General features: G+C 33.6%; 1 protein-coding gene across 4 annotated transcripts in view; it reads right to left on the bottom strand.

Annotated features, from left to right (window-relative positions):
- The window catches only part of ODR4 (odr-4 GPCR localization factor homolog), a 39,147-nt gene that overhangs the window by 9,038 nt on the left and 7,247 nt on the right, over positions 1 to 22,862 (bottom strand). For 3 of the 4 annotated variants that reach the window (XM_077763282.1, XM_077763283.1, XM_077763281.1), the window contains 9 exons: positions 20,404 to 20,499; positions 18,361 to 18,467; positions 17,008 to 17,044; positions 15,981 to 16,121; positions 14,873 to 14,968; positions 13,706 to 13,774; positions 11,300 to 11,428; positions 10,324 to 10,412; positions 5,081 to 5,268 (listed from right to left, as the gene is read on the bottom strand). In XM_077763282.1, coding sequence (XP_077619408.1) covers positions 5,081 to 5,268; positions 10,324 to 10,412; positions 11,300 to 11,428; positions 13,706 to 13,774; positions 14,873 to 14,968; positions 15,981 to 16,121; positions 17,008 to 17,044; positions 18,361 to 18,467; positions 20,404 to 20,499 — 952 coding nt within the window. Of the gene's footprint in view, positions 1 to 5,080; positions 5,269 to 9,928; positions 10,413 to 11,299; positions 11,429 to 13,705; positions 13,775 to 14,872; positions 14,969 to 15,980; positions 16,122 to 17,007; positions 17,045 to 18,360; positions 18,468 to 20,403; positions 20,500 to 22,862 lie in introns of those variants that run through there. The other variant, XM_077763284.1, reaches the window with a different exon arrangement.

Genomic DNA, 22,862 nt, shown 5'->3' with positions numbered 1-22,862 from the left:
GGTAACCTGGTAGCTCAAATGGTTGAGTGTCCGACTTTTGATTTCGGCTCAGGTCATGACCCCACAGTTTGTAAGACTGAGCCCAGCATCAAGCTCTGCACTGACAGTGCAGAGCCTGCTTGGAAATTCTCTCTCTCTCTCTCCCTCTGCCCCTTCCTTGTTCATGTTCTCTCTTTCTCTCTCAAAATAAATTAAAACAAATTTTTTAAAGTAATCATTCAATCACTCAGTTGGGATTTATGTATGTTTCAAAAGCAGTGCAGAGTCCCAAAAGAATGAAGTAGTATCTTCAATATATTATATAATACTAGAAAAACATATAATCTAGAAATCATGAGTTTGACACAGGATACATTTAAGTATACACAGCTAAACTTTCCAACTTGCTGTTTTGTTCCTTTGTGTTTGTAATGTTAAAGTCTTCCTACTCAGTTAATCCATTTCTATACTAGATTACCAGCATACAAAAAAAAGGCAAGAAAATAATTTTAAAAGAGTGTGAGATATACAACTAAATACCAATATTTTAATGGGAGGGCTTTAAAAAATTTTTTAATGTTTGTTTATTTTTGAGAGAGACAGAGTGTCAGTTGGAGAGGGGCAGAGAGAGAGGGACACAGAATCTGAAGCAGACTCCAGGCTCTGAGCTGTCAGCATAGAGACCAATGTAGGGCTCGAAACCACAAACTGTGAGATTATGACCTGAGCCAAAGTCGGACATTTAACTGACTGAACCACCCAAGCACCCACTATGTACTGATATTTTAAAAGATTATGAAAATCAAAACCCACAAAAAAAACTAAGGAACATTTACATATCATCTAATATTAAAGTTATTTTTAAATACTTCAGTTATTAGCTCATACTAATATTTAACATGGTACAATGTTAATGATAAAGCTTACTGAAGGACAGGTGAGAAACAGGATTGAAATATATTTAGTATACCTATATATGAAAAAATAACTCATTAGAGAATGACATTTAAAGCTGATAATAATAGATGAGAAGCATATTATCTTGAGGCTAAAAAAAAGTCTTTTAATTATTTGCAAGGATACAATTCTAAGAATCATTAAAATTATGGAACTTTTACTATATTTGGGATTACCCACTATATAGAATAGAGCATCAATTCATACAATAGATGCGTGCTTTCAGTTAGAGCGATACATTAAAAAAACAATGATAAAATCTGAAAATAGTAATGTCGAAACCTGGTTATTGTAGGTTATTATCACTAACCTACAGTCAACATATTTTTTTCTCAATGAATAACAACATCACTGGAGACTCTAAATTTCTGATCATTAATCTTAAGTTCTCAGCTCCTCTTAAGACTTTACTACATGTTCTGCATTATTAATAATGCATACACATTATCTCTTCCAAATCAGATTATAGGCTTTTGAGGAAAGGAAGCTTGTCTTTGAGTTTTATCATTTTCTTTTTATCATTTTATCATTTCCTTGAACAGAGCAAATGTTTAATAAATACCTGATGAACAGTCACACTAAAAGCTGTAACCTAGAATATTTCAACTACTGTAAATTGTCATGTCTTAAAAGTTCTATGCCCCTTAAAATGTTCTAAACTACTTGTCCATAGAACTATGACTATTACACCCTTTTTAAATCTTCATGTTCAGGGTAGTTCATTACAGAAAACTTAAAAAACTTGCATCTGGCTAGATTTAATTTACAATTTTTCAAACATAAAAGAAGTATTAAAAAAAAGATGTGCTATAACGTCCAAAAAATGACCTGTATAGTATACATAAGTCAGTTATTAACAAGTATTTATAAATACCTATCACATTTTAGGCATGGGCCTCTGAGAAATAAACATTCTAGGAGGGCTTACTCTCAAAAATCTTGACAGTTAAATGTGGAAGATTAAATGCAACTGAGGAGTTAACTAATTATTGTAAGTATACAAAATAATGTAAAAGAGCAGCACATAATTACAATAAAGTATAGTGGAAGGATTCACTCAGTTTGAGTACATAAAAGTTTATGTCTATATAGGTTAAAAAAAGTGTTATTTAGCTCCTTGAAGACAGAATCAGTATGATACTGATCTATGGATTTCAAACCTTAGGACTAAATTTGTAACTTGTTTAGTCATCAAATATCTACTGAGTACTTATGATGTGTTAAGGCTGGTTCTTAGTAAAGTACTGGAAATACAACAGTGAAAAAGCGAGGAAAAGTTCCTTCCTTGTAAATTTTATGGAAGAGTCAATCAATGTTTGCACATATAATGGTTTCATAAGAGTTTGAATTTATTGGGCTTTAGTTTTGTTTTGGGGAGGCCGTCATGCAAGGCTGTCACGGCTGCTTCTCTACAAACATAGTACAGTGGTGGAAGCTACTTGGATTTATTTTTAATCTGTATATTACTTTAAAAAAATTATAGTTCTTCATTAATTTCTCTTAATAATAGAGTTTAATATCCATTCTTTCTACTGCAGTATAAAGTTTAAATTCTAGCTCCAACATCTACCAGCTGTGTAAGCCTGGAAAAGTTACTTGACCTTTCTGAGCTTCAATTTTCTCATTTGGAAAATGAGACTAATAATAGTATCTATTCCACAGGGTTGTTAAAAGGATTAAAAGATTTAGCATTTGTAAGGCTCTTAAATCAGTGCCTAGTACACACAGTAGGTTCAATATAAATAACAGCTAATATTATTATTAGAATATTATGTTGAATTTAGGGTAATATATTTCAAGTAAAGCAAAACAGAATATATCTAAACAAGTAGTTTTTAATTTTTTTTAGGTCACCAACCCTTTAACATCTATAGATCTTTCTCCTGAAAAAACTATACAATTACTTTCAAATGGTCTATGATCTTCCGAAAGCCAGCTATGACCCCAAAGGTTATGGGCACCACAGGTTAAAACCTCCTAATTTGAAGACAAACAAGGTGGTAAGAAAAAATGAGGTCTGGAAACTATAATAAAGAGACAAGTTAAAGGTATGTGTGGACACTTGGCTTTAACATACCTAAGGCATGATAGCTGCCCTCAAATTTAAAGCATGGCCTAAATAAAGAAGTAGTCATGTTTAACTGCTCTAGGTTACAGAAGGTATAAGTTATAGGAAGGCAGATTGGTATTCAGAACAAGGAAGATATATCTAAATCCTCATCTCCGGGACACCTGGGGGACTCCGTCGGTTAAGCGTCCGACTTCGACTCAGGTCATGATCTCACGGTTCATGGGTTCGAGCCCTATGTCGGGCCCTGTGCTGCCAGCTCAGAGCCTGGACCCTGTTTTGGATTCTGTGTCTCCCTCTCTCTCTGACCCTCCCCTGTTCACGCTGTCTCTCTCTCAGAAATAAATAAAACATTTTTTAAAAAATTAAATAAATAAATAAATCCCCATCTCCTAGGAATACAGATTTCAGTGTTCTAAGAAAGGATGAACTAGGGGCGCCTGGGTGGCTCAGTCGGCTAAGTGTCCGGCTTCGGCTCAGGTCATGGTCTCGCGGTTCATGGGTTCGAGCCCCGTGTTTTGAGCCCCGTGTCGGGCTCTGTGCTGACAGCCAACTGGAGCCTGTTTCGGATACTGTGTCTCCCTCTCTCTCTGACCCTCCCCTGCTCACACTCTCTCTCTGTCTTTCTCTCTCAGAAATAAGGAAAAATTAAAAAAAAAAAAAAAGAAAGGATGAACTAGGTCAGCTCTAATGATACCACATAAAATTCATTCAGGTAATCAACAACAGAATGGGTCAAGAACTATCATTAGGCACTAGAGACAGAAGCAAACAAAACAATCAAAAATCCCTACACTCATGACTAAGTCTGGTTGGCAGAATAGTGCAGGCACTAATTTGGGAAAACATAATTCAGAAAGCAGCAAACATTTTTCATCAATTTACTTTCAAAATATCTATCAGTTAGGGAATGTGCTATTGTTGTACCTTAAAAAATATTAATTTTCAAAGATCTAAAACACAGCTTCTGCTTTAACATCAGATACTGAGCAATTTAAAGTATTTTTTTCTTTAAAACAAGCTTACTGTTCCACATCATAATTAATACTAACCGGGAGTTGTTGGGGGAAAAAACGCACAAACTCGGTGGTCTCCAACTAACCTAAGGTTTTACTGACAGATGTGATATTTACCAACCAAACACTTACTTGACTCACCATAGTAACAAGAGTACTCTGAATCAAACACTCTTATGGTGGTGGGCAGGAATTAGTTAAGTCACAGAAGAATAATTAAGAAATAAGAATTAGAAAAAAGACTTGAAAATTGCTATATTAAAATTTCATAAACATCCATTATTCAAAACTTAGACTTTCTACTATAGCAGAAATTTCAAGTTTGATAAATAGCTATGAACCTAATATTTAATGATAATGTGCAAATAATTATTTGTTTCAGGACACCCGCTATAGATTCTTGTATACTTATTTATAGATACGTTTTCATATCCTGCCTTCACTAGAAACAAAACAAAAACAAACCAAACCAAAGCAAAACAAAACCACCCTTCTAAAATGTAAGGTCAAATGTGAAAGTAACAGGGAAAGAAAATATGTTACATAATTAGATAGTATGGCAAATCTGTGCTCTATAAAAATAATGTTGATCCAATGTTCAGGACTGCCTATTTCAGCTTAGTATCCCAATTATATGAAAGAGGGAAGAAAATAAAGGCCAATAGTATGGAAAAGATGTTTAATAAAGTGTTTAAAAAACATTGTGACATTATGCTCAGCCAAATATTAAGATAATGAATTTTAAGAAAACTTTCCATTTAATAAAACAAATATCTAAGAGCTGTATATTTCCACCTACTTAAGGATGAATTTTTAAAATGAAGATCTACTTGCTAGGCTTGGAAAAACTTTAAATATCTTAAATTTTGGTAGAATTTTCCAAGAAAACACTGACTACGTGTTTATATATATGGAAATTAAACAGACACATTTTTAAATGCCTTGAAAATATCAAACAGCACTAGTGTTAAAGAAATCTAAAGACACATTTATATTAGATGCCTCATAGGTAATCTTAGCAAAAGTCTAATCAGTTTCTTAAGTAACATTATATAATTACCTGTGTTTACTTCCTCTGCAATTTCCAAATCTTCTATTTGAATCACATGATCTAACATCTCTATAAAATGGTCTCTCATTTCTTCAGCTGACTCATCACCAAATTTATAATCACATAACATTATAGTGGATCCCGGAATGGGGACAAAAACTCGGTGAGGTAGGATGTGAAACTCTTTTTCGGAATCTAAACGGAGAAGGAACATTATCAATATTTAGACAGGTCTGTCACTAGCATCAGTGATATATTTTTATAAGTATATGAAAATATACACTAACAAAAATACAACTTGAAAGGTCTTTTCATTTCCTAATCGATCTAACACAAAATTGCTCTTACTGAATTCTGCTTTACCTTACCACCCTTGGCCTCTGCAAGGGATTAAACAATGCTCCTGTGAAATACAAACTTACCCATTGCCTTCAATGTGAAGATACTGTTAGTTATACATTCTTGTAATATCCACTGTTCTAGGAAGGAATACCTAGTAGAGAATTTTGTCCCTGGTCTCAGAAATTGTTGTTTTTCTTGTTTAACCTCACAAGCAATGAATTTAATAAATAATATTTACCTTCTTCATGCAAATCTGGAGCCAAATTAGTGGCTCACTTACGTCAAGTGTATAGGACATGACGCTACATTTAGCACTAATCTTACCACTGACTTCATCTTACTAGATCTAGCCTGATTATATGTGTTGTATACTAATCTTAATGTCAACTTCATCCTGCTTTTTCATTTTCCCTTTACCTCATTCTTACTGCTAGTATTTATTTTCTTTTTTTTTTTAATGTTTTTTATTTATTTCTAGGAGAGAGAGAGAGACAGCGCGAGCAGGGGAGGGTCAGAGAGAGAGGGGAGTCACAGACTGAAACAGGCTCCAGGCTCTGAGCTGGCAGTCAGCACAGAGCCCGACGCGGGGCTCGAACCCACGAAGCGCGAGATCATGACCTAAGCGAAAGTCGGACGCCCAACCGACTAAGCCACCCAGGCGCCCCTAGTATTTATTTTATCTTGTTAACTGTAATACCTTTTTACATTCTTAAATTATCATTAGGAAAACTAATCTGGATCTAAATAAACAATAACTACGTTGAATACTCACAAAGTAAAATTTAATACTTCCCCTAAATTTTAACATAGCCACTGGTCTATATAAACACACAACTACTGTTTAGTTCAACACCATTGATTCTAATGAACTATTAACAAAGAGATTTTGTGTAAAGAATGACCTCTTTTGGCAATGGATATGATTAAATAAGCTACTAATGTACTGATCAAGTTGAAAACTAGGGCTCATTTTAGTAGCAATCTACATTTCCTTGTCAGGAAACTAGTAGAAGCATCATACAATTATAAACAGAAGGTGATGAACAATGCTTTAAGTGTCACAGGAAATGCTAAGACTTAAAAATTATGTGTTCTTACCAGATTCTGCTTATTATCTTGTTTTCATATGAGAACTGGGAGAAAAATTTTACTATTTGACCAGGCTGCCTCCTAGCTGTAATATTATATTACTGCAATTTTTACTGTAGCATGTATATTGTCCACACATTGAAATTAGGAATGTAAAATTTTATTCTGGGGTATAGTTTTAAAACAGGTTAAGTTCAAAACTTTCAAAGATGGTTACAGTGCTTATATGTAGTTGGCATGCAAAAATTTAAAACTATTTCAAACTGCATGAATTCTAGTTTGCCTGAAAAAGAAAAATATGCTTGATACAAAATCACACAACTGTTAGATGAATTAAAGAATGTTAAAGAATTAGTTCTAATAATTTTAAATTACGTATTAAAAAAAGAACTTATAATTTTCAAATTAGAAAGTTAAATTAGCCATTTAATATCTAAATAAAACCAAGTTTTTCAGTTGGTCTGAGGTTAAAAATAGGAGGATCTTTTAAAAAACACTTCTCACAAAGTATTCTACAAATCCTTTAGGAATTTTCCCATGACAGAGCTTCTAGTTAAAACATTATTTGAGTTAGTTTAAACAAAGAAAAAAATTCAAGCCAATTTAATTGGGTATTTATGGGTTAAGAACAGAATCCTAATTTATAGAGGAGTATTACAGCAAATAGGATAGTTGATACCTGAGTTGATTCTTAAAGGGATAAATAGACCTTTGTATCAAGGGAAGAGAAGTGCTACCTGGAGAGCAGAACCATGCCCAGCGGCAAAGAGGACTGCAAACCTTCAGAGATGACAAGTGGGATGGATGGATGTGGATGTAGGAATGAAAGAAGAGGAGACCTCAGTTTTCTTTACTTTACCCAACTCACAAAGTAAGTTGGGCAAGACTGAATGTAGGCTGACAGAGGATACTTAAGGGGAATCAGAGATGGGGAAGACCACAATAAGTTAAAGGAATGACTGGACTTCCTATATTTTTGTCACTGAACTACTAAAGTTCTTTCATCTGGACAGCCAGAATTCAAAGACTATGCTTATTTTCAAGATTAGGAAAGTAAATATGCTCTTTGCAGACTTCCTTAGGCATGCCAAAATACTCTGGTTCAGATTAATTTCATGGTATATGTTCTACATGACAAATATATAAAATCGTACCAGTATATAAGAAAGATAAACTAGGTAAAACGAAGACTAAATCTAAGACCTATTTGGTACATATATATGCAACTTCAAAATTTACACTTGTTTTTATTATTACACTTGCAAATTATTCTTTTATCTTGATATCTTAAAATCATCTAACATGCTGCAGAAATAATTGTTACTACAGGTTAAAAAATATATGTTTATACTTGGCTTCTTTTTGAAATAATGATACACTTCACGAAAATTAAAGTTAAGAAATCTTAAAGACAATTATCAAGTAATTCTTTATCATCTCCAACATAATGCTAACTCCCACTTTATTGAATGTATGGCTTACCAATTTGTATTAGGGGCTTTAATAACATCCTCTTATTTAATCTCACAACCACCAAGAGTAGCTACTATAATCCCTGTCTTTTAGGTAAGACAATGGATGCTTACATAGACCAAGTCATTGGTCCAAAATGACTCTGTTAGGGCAGAACAGACACAGAAACTAGGAACTTTAGTCTCCACTTTTTCTAACAAACTACACTGCCAATTCTCCTCACCCAGGCCTCAAAGGCCACTCAGTTACCAGTGAAAATTTTTATTTTTATTAAAAATTTAGGAATAACATTAGATTGTTAACATTAACTTCTAATACATCAAGTTTAATGTATACATATCACCTTGAACATCAGCAAAAATTTCAAAACACTAGCTCACTTAATTTAAAATAATATCAAAGCACTGTTAAATGGAGTATTTAACTAATGTGTGTGATAGGATAGCTTTTTGGCATTAGTGGTGAATGTATCCCCATGTCCCTGAAAATCCTAAAATTCATAGTTCAGTTGTAGCACAGACTGTTGCTTAGAAAGTGAACTAATGTCGTGGGTTCGAGCCCTGCGTCAGGCTCTGTGCTGACTGCCAGCTCAGAGCCTGGAGCCTATTTCAGAGTCTGTGTCTCCCTCTCTCTCTGACCCTCCCCTGCTCACGCTGTCTCTCTCTCTCTCCTAGAAATAAATTAAAAAAAAAAAAAAAGTGAACTAATGTTTAGTACCAGGAGAGTTACCACACACACAAAGAAGTAAAAACAAGGCCACACTGGGGCGCCTGGGTGGCTCAGTGGGTGATTAAAAATCTGACTTTTTTTTTAAGGTTTTTTTTTGAAGTTTAAAGTTTATTTCTGTCTGAGACAGAGAGAGCAGAGGACCAGAGCGGGTAGAGGAGCAGGAGAGAGAGAGGGAGAGTGAGGATCCCAAGCAGTCTCCACTGTTGACTCAGAGCCTGACCAGGGGCTCAGTCTCACGAATCATGATATCATGACCTGAGCCAAAACCAAGAGTTGGATGCTTAACCGACTGAACCACCCAGGCGCCCTAAATTTGACTCTAGATTTTGGCTCAGGTCATAATCTCACAGTTCATGAGATTGAGCCCAGCATCAGGCTCTGTGCTAACAGTGAAGAGCCTGCTTGGGATTCCTTCTCCTTCTCTTTGCCCCTCCTTTGCACTCTCTCTCTCAAAATCAATCAATTCAAATAAAAAAAAACCCACAAAAAACAAGGCCACACTGACATGAGGCTGATAGGCTGATTGGGTGACTGACTGACCAGGTTTTACATACTTCACAAAATAAAAATCTCAATCCAATTGCTACATGTAAGATTCAGATTCATGTCTTAGTAAAACTAAACATTATTAGTAAATGGAGCTTCGGGGTTCTTTGTGAAGTACAGGAAGGACAAATATAAAACCTGGCAATTCCACTAATGTATTATACTAGGAATACAAAAAAGATAATGATTAGTCCACCAAACCTAAAATACTAGCCATCAGTAGTCCTAAAAGAAGTTAGTTATATAATTATATAGAGAAGTTTTTCCTATAAATATAAAAGTATTTGCTTAACAAGCCAATGTACATGTTTCATTTACATACATATTCAACTGTGAATTGCAAATTAACTCAGACTTGAATGGTAGGAAGGTAGTGAAAAATGTGTAACTTCAAAAAGCAAACTTGATATTATAATTCTCTTTTTGAGTAAAAAATAAAAATATTATTAACACGAATTACGGAAATGCTATGGTTTATATTTCTCAAAAATGGGAATAATTATAAAAGGTTAAGACTGATGACCCAGTCTTTTTAAATCTAATAAACTTTGTTCTTGCTTTGGGAGCACATATACTTAAATCTAATAGAGTTAGAGTAATAGTGAGAAACATATTAATTAGTATACAAAAATAACATTATAAGAGAGATCAATTGCATATATACTACAAATTAATACCTAATAAAAATTTATTATACAATACTTAACACTAATAAATAAATCTTTTGATTTTGGATAATTTTTTTAAAACACCAGATATTAATTTAATAATATTAGTTTTAAAATGTTAATACAGTTTATCCATTCTGGCAGAAATTCATGCAAAATATACAAAAAAAAATCCCTGAGATTTTAAAATGTTGACAGATTTGCTATTATAAGATGTTCCAAACATTTTTTGGGGGTGGTAACTGAAAAACTGTCATCCAGTAAGAAAAGTAAAAGACACCATATTATTATAAAAGACAGACATAGGTAGTTACAAAAGATGACCTATCTATTACATTTTGACAGCCTATCACTGTATTGATTGAACACACACACAAAAATGTTCTTAATTTTATACTCATAACTTTTTTTTCTGGAACTTCATTCAAAAGTAGATCCTCAAATAGTATTTCACAACGATCTGCAACTGTGTTCAATATATCTCTCTTCATTGCCTATAAAAAAAACAAAACAAATCACAATAAGAAATGAAATCCACTACTTTAGATGTGCATTATTTTATTACCACTCCCCCCCAAAATAATTGACCTCCCTGTGTAATCATGTTCACTACAATAATTGGTGGTACATCATTCCATTTTTTTAAGTTTATTTATTTGAAAGAGAGAGAAAGAAAGAAAGAAAGAGACAGAGAGAAAGCAAGCACAGGGAAGGGGCAGACAAAGGGAATCCTAACCACTGACAGTGTGAAGCCCGACCTGGGCTCCATGCCACAAACTGTGAGATCATGACCTGAGCCCAAATCAAGAGTTGGATGCTTAAGTGACTAAGCCACTCAGGTACCCCACATCATTCCATTTTTTAATGTCCATTGTTTTAACATGCTTATTAACACATTAACAGTTTAAGAGCACATCTGCCTAGCCTTCATTTAATTAAACCAAATAAATGAATAAAATTTTGTATCTAAACAAATAAGGCTAGTGTTCCAAATTGGGAAATGTGTAACTATAACAAAAGTGCCAGTCATCATTTTTTAAATTTCTGAATTATCCAGATTATAGAATCCTAGGTAATAATACCTCTAATGAATACTTTTTCTGTTATTTAAAAGGTTTAATTTTCTTCTGAAGAGATCATTTCAAATGTACTACTATATCACAACTGTGGATCACTGAATAAATATGTATAATCATCACTTTAAGAAAAGGATAAAACAGATATCCTACATATGAAAATCCTAGGACCAACTACATGGTACATTTGGATTAGCCAACAGATTGGACCTTTATCAGTTAAAATCAAATGAATAATTATGAAATAGCGTTTGAAAAAAAAGTTTAGATTTTTGAACGTTATGTTAACATTATCCCTTCTGTACCTGCACCGCATCTTTAACCTTGGGTTTACTGCTATGGAGATATGCTCTGCATTTCACAGCACCCTTAAGGTTTACGGAGCCACTGCAGATCTGGACTGTGGCTGTGGATCTGTGGTCTGAATTCAGAAGCTGAAAGACAAAACCTATATGAGTACTAACAGCCAGGAATTATTAACTACATGAAACATTTAAACATTATATAAGCCATTTCATGAAGTGAGATAGAATTTCTGACTGAACCAAGTGTTTGAAAATATCGTCCATAAATTATTCCAAGGCCTTCATATTCCTCATTAAATTATATATTACTTTCTGAGTATTTTAAATATACTCTGAAGTTAAACACAAGCCCCAAAATGGGACATGATAAAAATAAAACTAAGTATATTGGAATAAATATGGTCAATTCCGAAGAGCAAAAACAAATCATGCAATTTGTGAATAGTGCTAACTATGTGCCTCTGGAAAAAAAAAAAAAAAGAAAAAAAAAGTCAGGAAACAAGGAGGAAAAATGGTGAAGAAATCAAAAGACCTGACTATGTAGCTACTGAAAGCATATGAATAGTTAATGTCTAATGTAATTCAGGCAAAGCTAGTTTGGGGGTTTTTGTGTATGTTTTAAAGAATTTAAACTTAAACTCAGTCAAGGTCTTACTGGTAAAAAGTCTGTCATACCCAAAAAATTTAAAATGTTCCAGGTCTGGGTAAAAAAAAAAAAGGTCTATCATCAAATCAAGCAGTAGGGTGACATGCTCACACCGTACCTGGAATAAGCCTCCTATAGAGGCTTGTAGAGATCATCGATATATCAATAAGGTGAGGGTGGAAGAGGTGTCCTGGGCTTCCCTTATCCACTACACAGAACTTCACTATAGATGAAATTATTCCATTTTGGAACATAATGCCCTATTTTGTATATTTAATATCTAATTTATAGGTCTTACAATATATAACACATTTGTAACATACTCATGTATAAATTAGGACACTGTTTTCCACAAAGGACTAGACTATGTATAAAACACTACACACACACACAGACACACACACACACGGAGATATATTTCAAAAGATATAAGGACTAACTTACTCCTTTTTGTTGGAAATGTACCTGTGTTCTACATCAACTCCTCTTGGTTTCTTTGGACTTAGGAACAAACTAGCTTAAAAAGAGACTCTGGTAACCTAACCTGGTCATAAGTGGAGGAATTTCTGTGATGTTGATACGGTATTTTGGAAAACAAAAAGATCTATCTGGTTATGGTGACCATAAGAAACTTTACAGAAGTAGGGGTAGATCTTAAGTATGGATAGGATTCTGATTGCCTGAATGACAGAGAAAAGATTGTACTGGCAAGACACATGGCTCAGAAAATAAACAGAATTTTAAAGGCACAGAAGGCAAACCTCTGAAACTTTTCTAACTAATTCAATAGAGGGAATTGAAGGAATTTAAGACAAGGAGATTAACACAATCAGTGCCTAACCCTTATACACACTCAACAAATACTCTCTGAAAAAAAACTAACAAGTAAAAGACTTTAGATAAAACTATTCCATTTTGGAATATAATGTCCTGTTTTATATATTTAATGTCTAATTATACGTTTTACATATCTAGTAAAAAGCATATAGGTACATATAGCATATAGCTATAGGAATAGTGTTAAAACAAAGGACACTTTTAAACTCAAGGTACCTAGAAGAGAAATTGAGAACTCATGTTGGTTAGCATTAAGTACAATGACAATTTAGTAAATGTTCTATTGCTAAGCACAGAAAAGGAAAAGGAAAACATCTTTCTATGAGAATTACTTTTAAATCTATTTTACTTAAAAAAATATCCTGTTCTTCATGCATATTTTAGGAATAATGGCTTTAAGTTTTTATTCTTCAAGATATCCAATTCTCAACTTCTGAAGAGATGTGTCATTTAAAACAACCATATAAAAATATAAAAATTGCTAATGCTGTGTGATTTTTAACAAATCAGAGGAGATATAAATATACTTCTAAATTAAGTATATGACAACTCTTAGCACATCTCTGCACATATCATTTTAAGAGCTACAACTTTGTTCATAAAACCTACAACTCAAAGTATCACACACATCTACCTATCTGTACATATGTATACATTATATACGTACATATACCATATATATAAAATACATATATAAATTGTTATCTCCTTGATGCTAAAACTTTAAAGCTTTGAGGCAAAAGACCAAAATAGGTTTCATTAAAATTATGTTTCTGGGGAATAAATTTCCTAGAACTGTACATTTTGTCCACCTTACATCTCTAAATTATTTGACTCCCTAATTATAAAAACAAGAACGATTTTATTATTATTCTAAGAAATAATGTATTTTAATTAGATAAGTAGTATTTTAAAATATTTACCAATTGTGTTAGCACTTTGACATCAAAAGAATGACTAGTCGCTTGAACATTTCCTCTAGAAGATTTCTTCTGAAAAAAACAAAAGTTAAAAAACTTGATTACTGAAATTTGAGTGGAATATAAAACATAATTGTGGATCTAGCCTACATATACTAAGTAATTTAGAGGAAAAGAAAGTCTTATTATTTGCTTTATATTGCCTTTTTCTATAGGTATGTTGCTTTGCATATTCTCTATCAATCAACATATATTCTTAAAACATTCCTACTTTTATTCCTCGAAAGCAAGGATTGGCACAGTACGGCCTATGGGTCAAATGCAGACCCCGTCTCGTCTTTGTAAATAAAGTTTTACAGAACACAATCAAGATCATTCATTTACATGTTTTGTGGGGCTGCTTTCATACTACAATAGCAGAGTTGAATAGCTGCCAGAGACCATGTCACTGACAGTCTACAATATTTACTATTTGGTTTTTAACATAAAGTTCACTGACTCTTGCACGAAAGGGGGAAATTATCAAAGTTCTCTTCAGATCAAAGCTATTTTAGAAGGTTGTATAAATTTCTTCTATAAAATGGCCAAACTTTAAACTGCTTTAAAAACTTTAAACAGTCTTTAAACTGCTATCAAGGTAGAACATGTCCCTTTTGTTTTTGGGTTTTTCTCATATACCTTTAGTTTTAAGCAAGCAGTTTACAATTTGGAAATTAGAATTTAGATGACACACCTTTCTTCAAATTTCAAGATTCCAATTAATTCAGAAATAATCTCCCATCATTTTCTAGAACATTTATTTGTTTTACTTTAAAACACCTTAGGGGGTATGTGGGTGACTCAGTTGGTTGGGCGTCCGACTTCAGCTCAGGTCATGATCTCACGGTTCGTGAGTTTGAGCCCTACATAGGGCTCAAGTGCTGACAGCTCAGAACCTGGAGCCTGCTTCGAATTCTGTGTCTCCCTCTCTCTCTGCCCCTCCCATGCTCATGCTCTGTCCCTCTCACTCTCAAAAATAAACATTTTTAAAAAATTGTTAAATAAAACACTTTAGAAATAAGAAGTAGATAGAAACTGTTTTCATGAAGGCAAGAACTAAAGATAAGTCATCTTTTATTTTTCCTTAAGTACAAACAATTTTATAAGTAAGATGATTTTCTCTCAACTCACCTGTCCTTCTAATAGGTCACAATCTTCATCTTTAACTTGTCCATTAATCAAATAAACACCATTTTCTATTTGCTTGGCCCAGCGTGCAAGTCCATTCTTAAAAGAAACACAACATGGATATCTTTCAGATATAATGTCATCACAGTTAAACTCCCTAGAGTCTACTTTTTTTCCACCTAATACACTGAAATCTTAATGTGGTAATCAGTAATGTGGTATCCATTTATTCCTTGAGTTAACATTTTGCCATTTTTGCTTTATATATAAAAAAAATTGTTTTTGAGTATAGCTGACGTGAAACATTACATTAGCTTCAGGTGTACAACATAGTGACCCAACTTATTTATAAATTATGCTATGCTTACAAGTGTAGCTACCATCTGTCACCATACAACACTATTATAATGTCATTGACTATATTCCCTGTGCTGTGCCTTTATTCAGTCTCATAAACGACAAAAAAAAGTATATCGCCAATTGTTGGCAACTTACTCATATTTAATAACAGTTTTTCTAATCTTTATCCCAAACTAGCATTCATATCACAGACTTAGAAGGCTTAACAATTACATGACACAGCCAAATAAAATTCAGTAATTCCCATTATCTTAAAAAAAGTGAGAAAAGAGAAAGAACCTCAAGAACAAATATATAAAGAAGTATTAAAGGGGAAAAAGTAAGCAAGGCCCGTCTGCTTCCTTCAACAGGAAAAAAGAAGAGAAATGAGACATGAACAAAAGAATGGTACAGAATTACAAACAAGGACTAGAAAGGAGAAAACAAAACTAAAGACCAAGGGAAAGCAAAAGACCAAATAATATACCTTTTAAATAACTGTATTTTATGTAACAGTATTTCACAATGTACTTACCTACATATTAATTAACAAATATTTATGGAGCAGCTATTATGCTAAGGCGTTAGTATTAGGATGCTGTCTTTTCTCCAAATTTCTACTCTGTCTGGGATAATAAATTAGTCATAAATAATATCATTATAGTTAGTATACAATTTTATGAGGATCATAAAATGAATGGCATAAACAACCAGAATAACAGCAAATTCTCTATTCAGCAATCACTAAAGAAAATTCATTTTGCCCTGATACCTTTGTATTTTTCTCCAGAGTATAGCTGACTGAAGTAGAAGACAGTGGGATGTGAATATTAATATGAACTGTACACTCTAAAGAAAGCCATGAAGTTGATAGTCCATTTTGATACTTCCAATCTGCTGGTTTTGCTGAACTCTAATTTAACAGTGGGAAAGGTGGAAAAACATAAAATATGTAATTTAGGTAAAATACATGGATCCATAAAACATCTTAAAATGTACAACATTGTAACTCACACAAGCTGCTATCTAACATTGGGCCAACTTCATCAAAGGGCAACAGTTAAACTAAACAGAAATGAAGCATGCATTAAGTTCACTACTCTTCAGCACACTGCAGGCAGCCTTGGCAGCTCCACCCCCCAGTGGCAGGGTGAAAAAGAATGAGACAGTTCATTGGTAGAATCCCCACACATCCTCTGGTTCTTCTCATCTGTAGCTTCAACAGTGTCAATTCTGAAGCTTATGATGCAGAGCAAATAATCACCAAGCGACTATTAGGTGTCAGATGTTCTCCTTTCTGTCCTATACCTTGCTAACAGAAAACTGCAAAGTTACTTTTCACATTGCTTTTAGACATCTTAACGAAATGTCAGTCTGGATCCTGCTAGTAAGTAGCTTGCTTACTAGGCAATATAGCTAGCTATCAAAAGCCCAGATACTTTGACTACTAGCCGCTCAAATACAATACTAAATGCATAGATGGGTAGGGGAAGCTTAAGAAAAATATTTTAACAATGAAAAAAAAGACTAAATTTTCCTTGCTTGTAATGAAATTAATCACATTTCAAAATAAACGACTGTAGGTGATTGTGGACATCAATAGGAAGTAAAAGCATGGAAAATTATTAAAACTAAATAAAGAATTGAATTTTATTTTTTTTTACAAATAGTTTATTGTCAAATTAGTTTCCACATAACACTCAGTGCTCATCCCCATAAGTGTCCTCCTCTATGCAAATTGAATTTTATTTTAAAAAGAATTTGCAATACAAAAACTTTTAAAGTGCTATCTTTCTTACCTTTGGATCATGGATATCATAAGTTCGACAAAATATTCTTTACTGGTTAAGGACAGAAATGACCAAAAAGGAGAATTCATTCTTGATAATCAAAAGAAAACAAGCCATCAAAAAATTTAAAAAAGTGCATGCATCCAAGAGTTTTTACAAAATCATACTACTTTATATACTTAGAGATATATATAACATATATATTTGCATGTATACATTTTGTAAATAAATATATATAAATATGCATATTTTGTATAAATTTATATAAACACAAAATTGTTTTGATTATAATACCTGTGATGCTTTATTGTTTTTTTTTATGTTTTATTTATTTCTAGGGGAGAGAGAGAGAGAGACAGCGTGAGCAGGGGAGGGTCAGAGAGAGAAGGAGTCACAGACTGAAACAGGCTCCAGGCTCTGAGCTGGCAGTCAGCACAAAGCCCGACGCGGGGCTCAAACCCATGAACCGCGAGATCATGACATAAGCGAAAGTCGGACGCTTAACTGACCGACTAAGCCACCCAGGCGCCCCAATACCTGTGATGCTTTAAACTATTTCCTATTGCTTAAAATCCCACCAATCACAATGAACAGAAGGAAAGCACTTGCAGAATTTTCCTCAAATACACACCCTCTATAACAAATAGGAGTGCTGTTTTAAATGGAATCACTCTGAAAATGTTTACTGAGTCAAAGGGCCTGTAAATGAAATTTTTAATTACCTAAGGGACTGCAAGCTCAGCTTCCGCAGGAATGATCACTTCTTGAATTTTGTCTTTTCCCAGTCCTAATTTACTAGGCCCTTGTGCTGCTTCACTCCCTTGGTGTGGCTGCCTCATGCCTGGGAGGCACCCTTGCCCTGACAAGATGTAAAGAAAAAGAAGCTAAGGAGGCCCTAAAGAGGCTTTTAGTGTCACTTGATGTCAGCTAAAGACACAATAATTACCTGGATATCCTATACTGTCCAGCTCAGCATTATCTGTGCTCTGAATTGAACATTTTGAATTGGAGGTAGAAATTTAACATGATAAAAGCATTACTTAGCCTCAGCTGTAAGTTGGGCTTCTACCTCTCTGTGGGGGGCCTACTGAGCTTCAGTGTACAGGGGTAGTTAGCAAGTGATGAGCTCAGAATCCCCAGTTCTTGCCACCCTTCTTAAAGTCTTTAATAATCTAAGATGATTAACAAAAATTATTACCATAATTGTTACTTGCAGTCCTAACTATGTGTTATATACAGGAAAAACTTACAAGTTATGCCTGTTTTTAAATGATGATTTACATGGTGTTTGGGGAAAATACTTGCAGAAACATTATTTAGGTATCATATATTTTAAAATATAAGCACGTATATAAAAGATACTTTTTTGTAGAAGAACAAATGTGAAGTGTCACTCGTTCTGAGACCTCCTCGTCTGTGAAATTCCACAGTCTTCTTTTATTCATAGATTTTTCCATAGCAAATACTAGCTGAAAGAGAGGAAAACACACATCAACTAAATATAAGAGAACAAAAATGAGTGCAGAAAAAGATAATGATAATGTCCCAGGGCTCCCAATTTGCTTTAAAATTCCATGATTCTATTATTAAATTTTGTTTTCTTCAAAAGAAAAAGTGAAATTAAATATTAACCTTTTGGATTCCGTTTTTAGGGATCTATGAAATTTAGGTTTTAAACAAAAATATTAATTCACTGTCATAAACCAGCTGGACATGAGAAATTAATTTGGGGCAATTATTATTTAAGTATAGAATAAATACTTTATTTTAATTAGAATGAGAAATGACAAGTTATTTTTAACCTACAAAAATGAAGCATGGGATTTCTTAGTTAAATGTCACAAAAGATGTAAGGCACTACATAGGTACACATAAACAATAGCAATAACATAAAAGTAAAAAGAAAAATCAGAAATAGTGACATACATTTATGCCAAAATAAGAATTATAAAATACATACTCAGTATGAGGAGAGGGGTCATAAATGTGACTCGAAGCTTCCTAATAGTAATGTGCACAGACCAACCTAATCTGTTACCTAATTCATATGGTCCATAAACTGAACACAACTGTTGAGGAGAGGCACAACTTTCTTGATAAAGAAGAGATTTGAAGAAATGTAATATGTAATATAACAAAATAATAATGTAATACATTACATGTAAAATGTAATATGTAATATAACAAAGTTCTCAAGAATGACCTTATGGAAGACACAAGTTTTATAAGGTTACCTTTTACAAATTCCCTCAATATAGACAATGGAGACCAAGTTAGGAAACTGAAACTCCCATCATTTCTGGAATATAGCATTTCTAAAGTCTTATTTGCTTCTTAGGAACAAAAATACAAAAGTAAAAGGAAAGAGGACCACCACTATCTGTCTAGCACTGAGCTCACATTCACCTTATTCAATCCAGTGCCAACCACAAAGGATGCACAATCAATGCAATTAAACACACCTAGACTTAAGATTATATTTCAAAATGTCAAAAAGGATGAACTATTGTGAAAGGTACATTTATTTTAAATGGAAAAAACAGCAGAAAGTTGAGTAACTTGCCATGGGAGGGGAATATCTCCATTTCCTTCCCTTTCTCCCTTAGGCACAAAGATGTAATGCGGGACATCTGAGAGAAGGTTACAAAATTGAAGAGTCTGTAGCATCTGTGATTCTTATTGGCTGCATACTTAGTTTGCTTTAGATTTGGGCTTACAGGAAAACAGCTTGTGGACCTTCATAATTATTTATGGACTATATTACCCAATTCACTGATATAGGAATAAAACAAAAAGGAAGGAACTAATGATAGATACTCTGCCCAGGAGTAAAGAATAAGTAACTGATGTTTTACTCTCAGGATCTTGAGAAAATTAACAGATGAAGAATCACAAAATCTATTAATTTCACATTATAGCAATCACTTGGAACTACAAGGAAATTAAACTAGTAGGTTTAATTTCAAAGATAATTTTTTACTATTCTGAGACAAGTATTGTGCAATAGTAGTATTCTGCCAGAACTTCCATTTAGTTCCAAGTGATTGAGGAGAGCACTTGTTGGGATGAGCACTGGGTGTTGTAGGTAAGTGACAAATCATGGGAATCTACTCCCAATGCCAAGAGCACACTGTATACACCGTATGTTAGCTAATAAATTTTGTTTAACTAAATAAAATTAAAGCTATTTTAAAACAGCTTTGACTGAAAACAGAAATACTGAGCTTTTGTTAAACTCAAAGTACCAAGGTATCAGATGGAAAAAGCTGTTTTAATATAATCCCAGCATAGAGAATTAAGGAATGCTAATCTAAATATGCCTAGGATGATTGTATTTACGTATAATCAATTAAAATAAGATGTAAACTTTGATCACATTAAGAATTTTTGATATTTCAGACTTACTCTACGCAGGGCATTTTGAAAATCATTTCCCATTTCTAAAGTTGTAATGATAAACACTCCAAGAACTAAAAGTCCACCTGGCAGCATTCTGGACACCTAAAAATGGAAATATAGTATTAGCTAACATAAGCATTTGGCATTATATGTAATCTTTTGTGGTTGAGAAGCTAAATACTAAATACGCAAATATTTAGTGAGTACCAACTATATGCACAGCCTACAGGTGGAAGCTTTGAAAAACTGGATAAAATACTGAGAAACGGTTGATAACCATGATGAATAGTGTCATTATGTACACAATCTTTCTAGAGTGTCCTTAATTTTTGTCTCAAAAATACTTTATAACTAAAACCAATTATTAATGATACCCTTTAGCTACATCAATAAACAAAACCCTTCTCACAAGATCAAAGACTGAAATATCTTCAAAAATTTTTTCATTGGCTTCCACTGTCAGTCACCTAAATAATATATAAATTTTATCTACTACTAGTATTTCAGAGGCTCCCAAATCTAGCTAATCAGATATTCAGAGCCTCACTTAATGGTACTTTTCCCTGAAATATTCAAGTATCATTCAAAAAATTCTCACTGTTTTCCATATGTGTATTCGGCTTTCTAATTCATCTGTGTGTCAGCCTTCCCTCAGGGTGCTCCCTCAGCCTGAACTGGTTTTCCTTTACCCTTCTCCATGTCTGCACCCTACTGAATACTTGAAAGTCAGCTTGAGGAAGCTGTCTTCCCTGATACTTTGATCTCCCAGCTCCTAAAGACTTCCATGGAGCTTATCACATGAGCCTGTGTTATAATAATTGGTATGCGATGGTCTAGAAGTTCTCTAAGAGAAGACGTGATTCTCAACTAATTCTTGTATACCTATAATATTCAGAAGAATATTAAAAGCCTGGGATTTGAAAAGAGGGGTCTGACTTGAAAATCCATTGTTTCCTGTTTATGTTTACTTCAATTTTTCTATTGTATTCAGTGTGAATGTTATTTCCAATTTTTCTTTACTCTAAAATAAATGTTATTTATTTTTGAGAGACAAAGTGTGAAAGGGGGAGGGGCAGAGAGAGATGGAGAGATGGAAAGGGGCTGAGGGGGCTGAGCTGTCAGCACAGAGCCGGATGCTGGGCTTCAACTCATGAACTGCTAGATCATGACCTAAGCCGAAGTTGGACACTTAACCAACTGAAGCACCCAGGTGCCCCTTTACTCTAAAATTAACATTGTATAAATTCTAGCAAGGTTTTCTATGCTCATGGGATTATTTGCTTAGAATAAATTTCTTGAGGTGAACTACTAGATCATGAAGTTATGCATATTTTTAAGGTTTTTGATCCAAACTACCAGTTTGTCCTCTGTTATTTCCCTTTACATGATTGAGGCTAGTTCTTAATACCACATAGATTTCCTTCTACCATCTAAATTCAAAGATCAAAATGCTTTAGTTATTTTTTGTGTGCTCAGTGCATAAAAAAACTGATCACAAAGTTAAGTCTTCCTAGGTATCAGTCTATTCCTTAATATATTTACACTATGTCTGCTGGTGGTTCCCTCGGATTTCACAAATTCTATTCACTACAGTAACAGAAGCTCGACATATAAATAAAGAATAAAGTTTTCGTATTTAGCATGGGAAATATGTATATGTTTTCAAAATCACCAACACAAAATTATCCATTTCTTTCTAAAGGCAAAAAGGTTAACTTATTTTACTATAAAAATTTTATGTTTGTGTGTATATGTGTATGTATACATATATATTATACACACGATATACACCTCTCTACACACATCTGTGTGTGTGTATATGTATATATATATACATATATATANAAACCACTGAAAATTTAAGTTTGAAATATTTATTACTTTCATTAGAAGATATTAAAAATTTCTTGTATTTTTTTTACTACACACCACTCCCCACCACACAAACACATACAGATAAACATGTGCACCTCTGAAAAATGTAAAGGTGATGGGAGATGGAAATGATTATTTTACTCTAACATTTCCTATTAGTTGATATAATCCATTCAATAACTACTTTTAAGTGAATTTACTCATCATTCCCTCTCACCCAGTCCCAAATCTGTTTCCTCCTTATGTAAAAGGCAACACCATCTTCCTAGACATCCAGGCTAGAAATCTGTCATCTTTAGCTACTTTCTAAATAGCTCTTCACTCCCAGTCTACTTGGCAACTAAATCATCTTGCTACTGGCTCTGTGACTGGAGCGTTTTGGCAGTGAAGTTTTACTCACTGCATTAGTTAATTCATGCACTCATTTATCCTACATTTTGGAGTTCTCCTTGTAAAGCATGGAAATACTAAGCTTGAGGCTGAAGATATAGCCATAAACAAAACAGACATGATTCCTGTCCTCACGAAGCTGAGAGTCTAGTATGGACTCACATCATCTTTTTTTGAACTATTATAGTAACTGATATTCA

The sequence above is a fragment of the Crocuta crocuta genome, unplaced genomic scaffold, assembly GCF_008692635.1.
Source record: "Crocuta crocuta isolate KB4526 unplaced genomic scaffold, BGI_CrCroc_1.0 scaffold3, whole genome shotgun sequence".
Taxonomy (NCBI): domain Eukaryota; kingdom Metazoa; phylum Chordata; class Mammalia; order Carnivora; family Hyaenidae; genus Crocuta; species Crocuta crocuta.
This window is presented reverse-complemented; position numbering and strand designations above follow the sequence as displayed.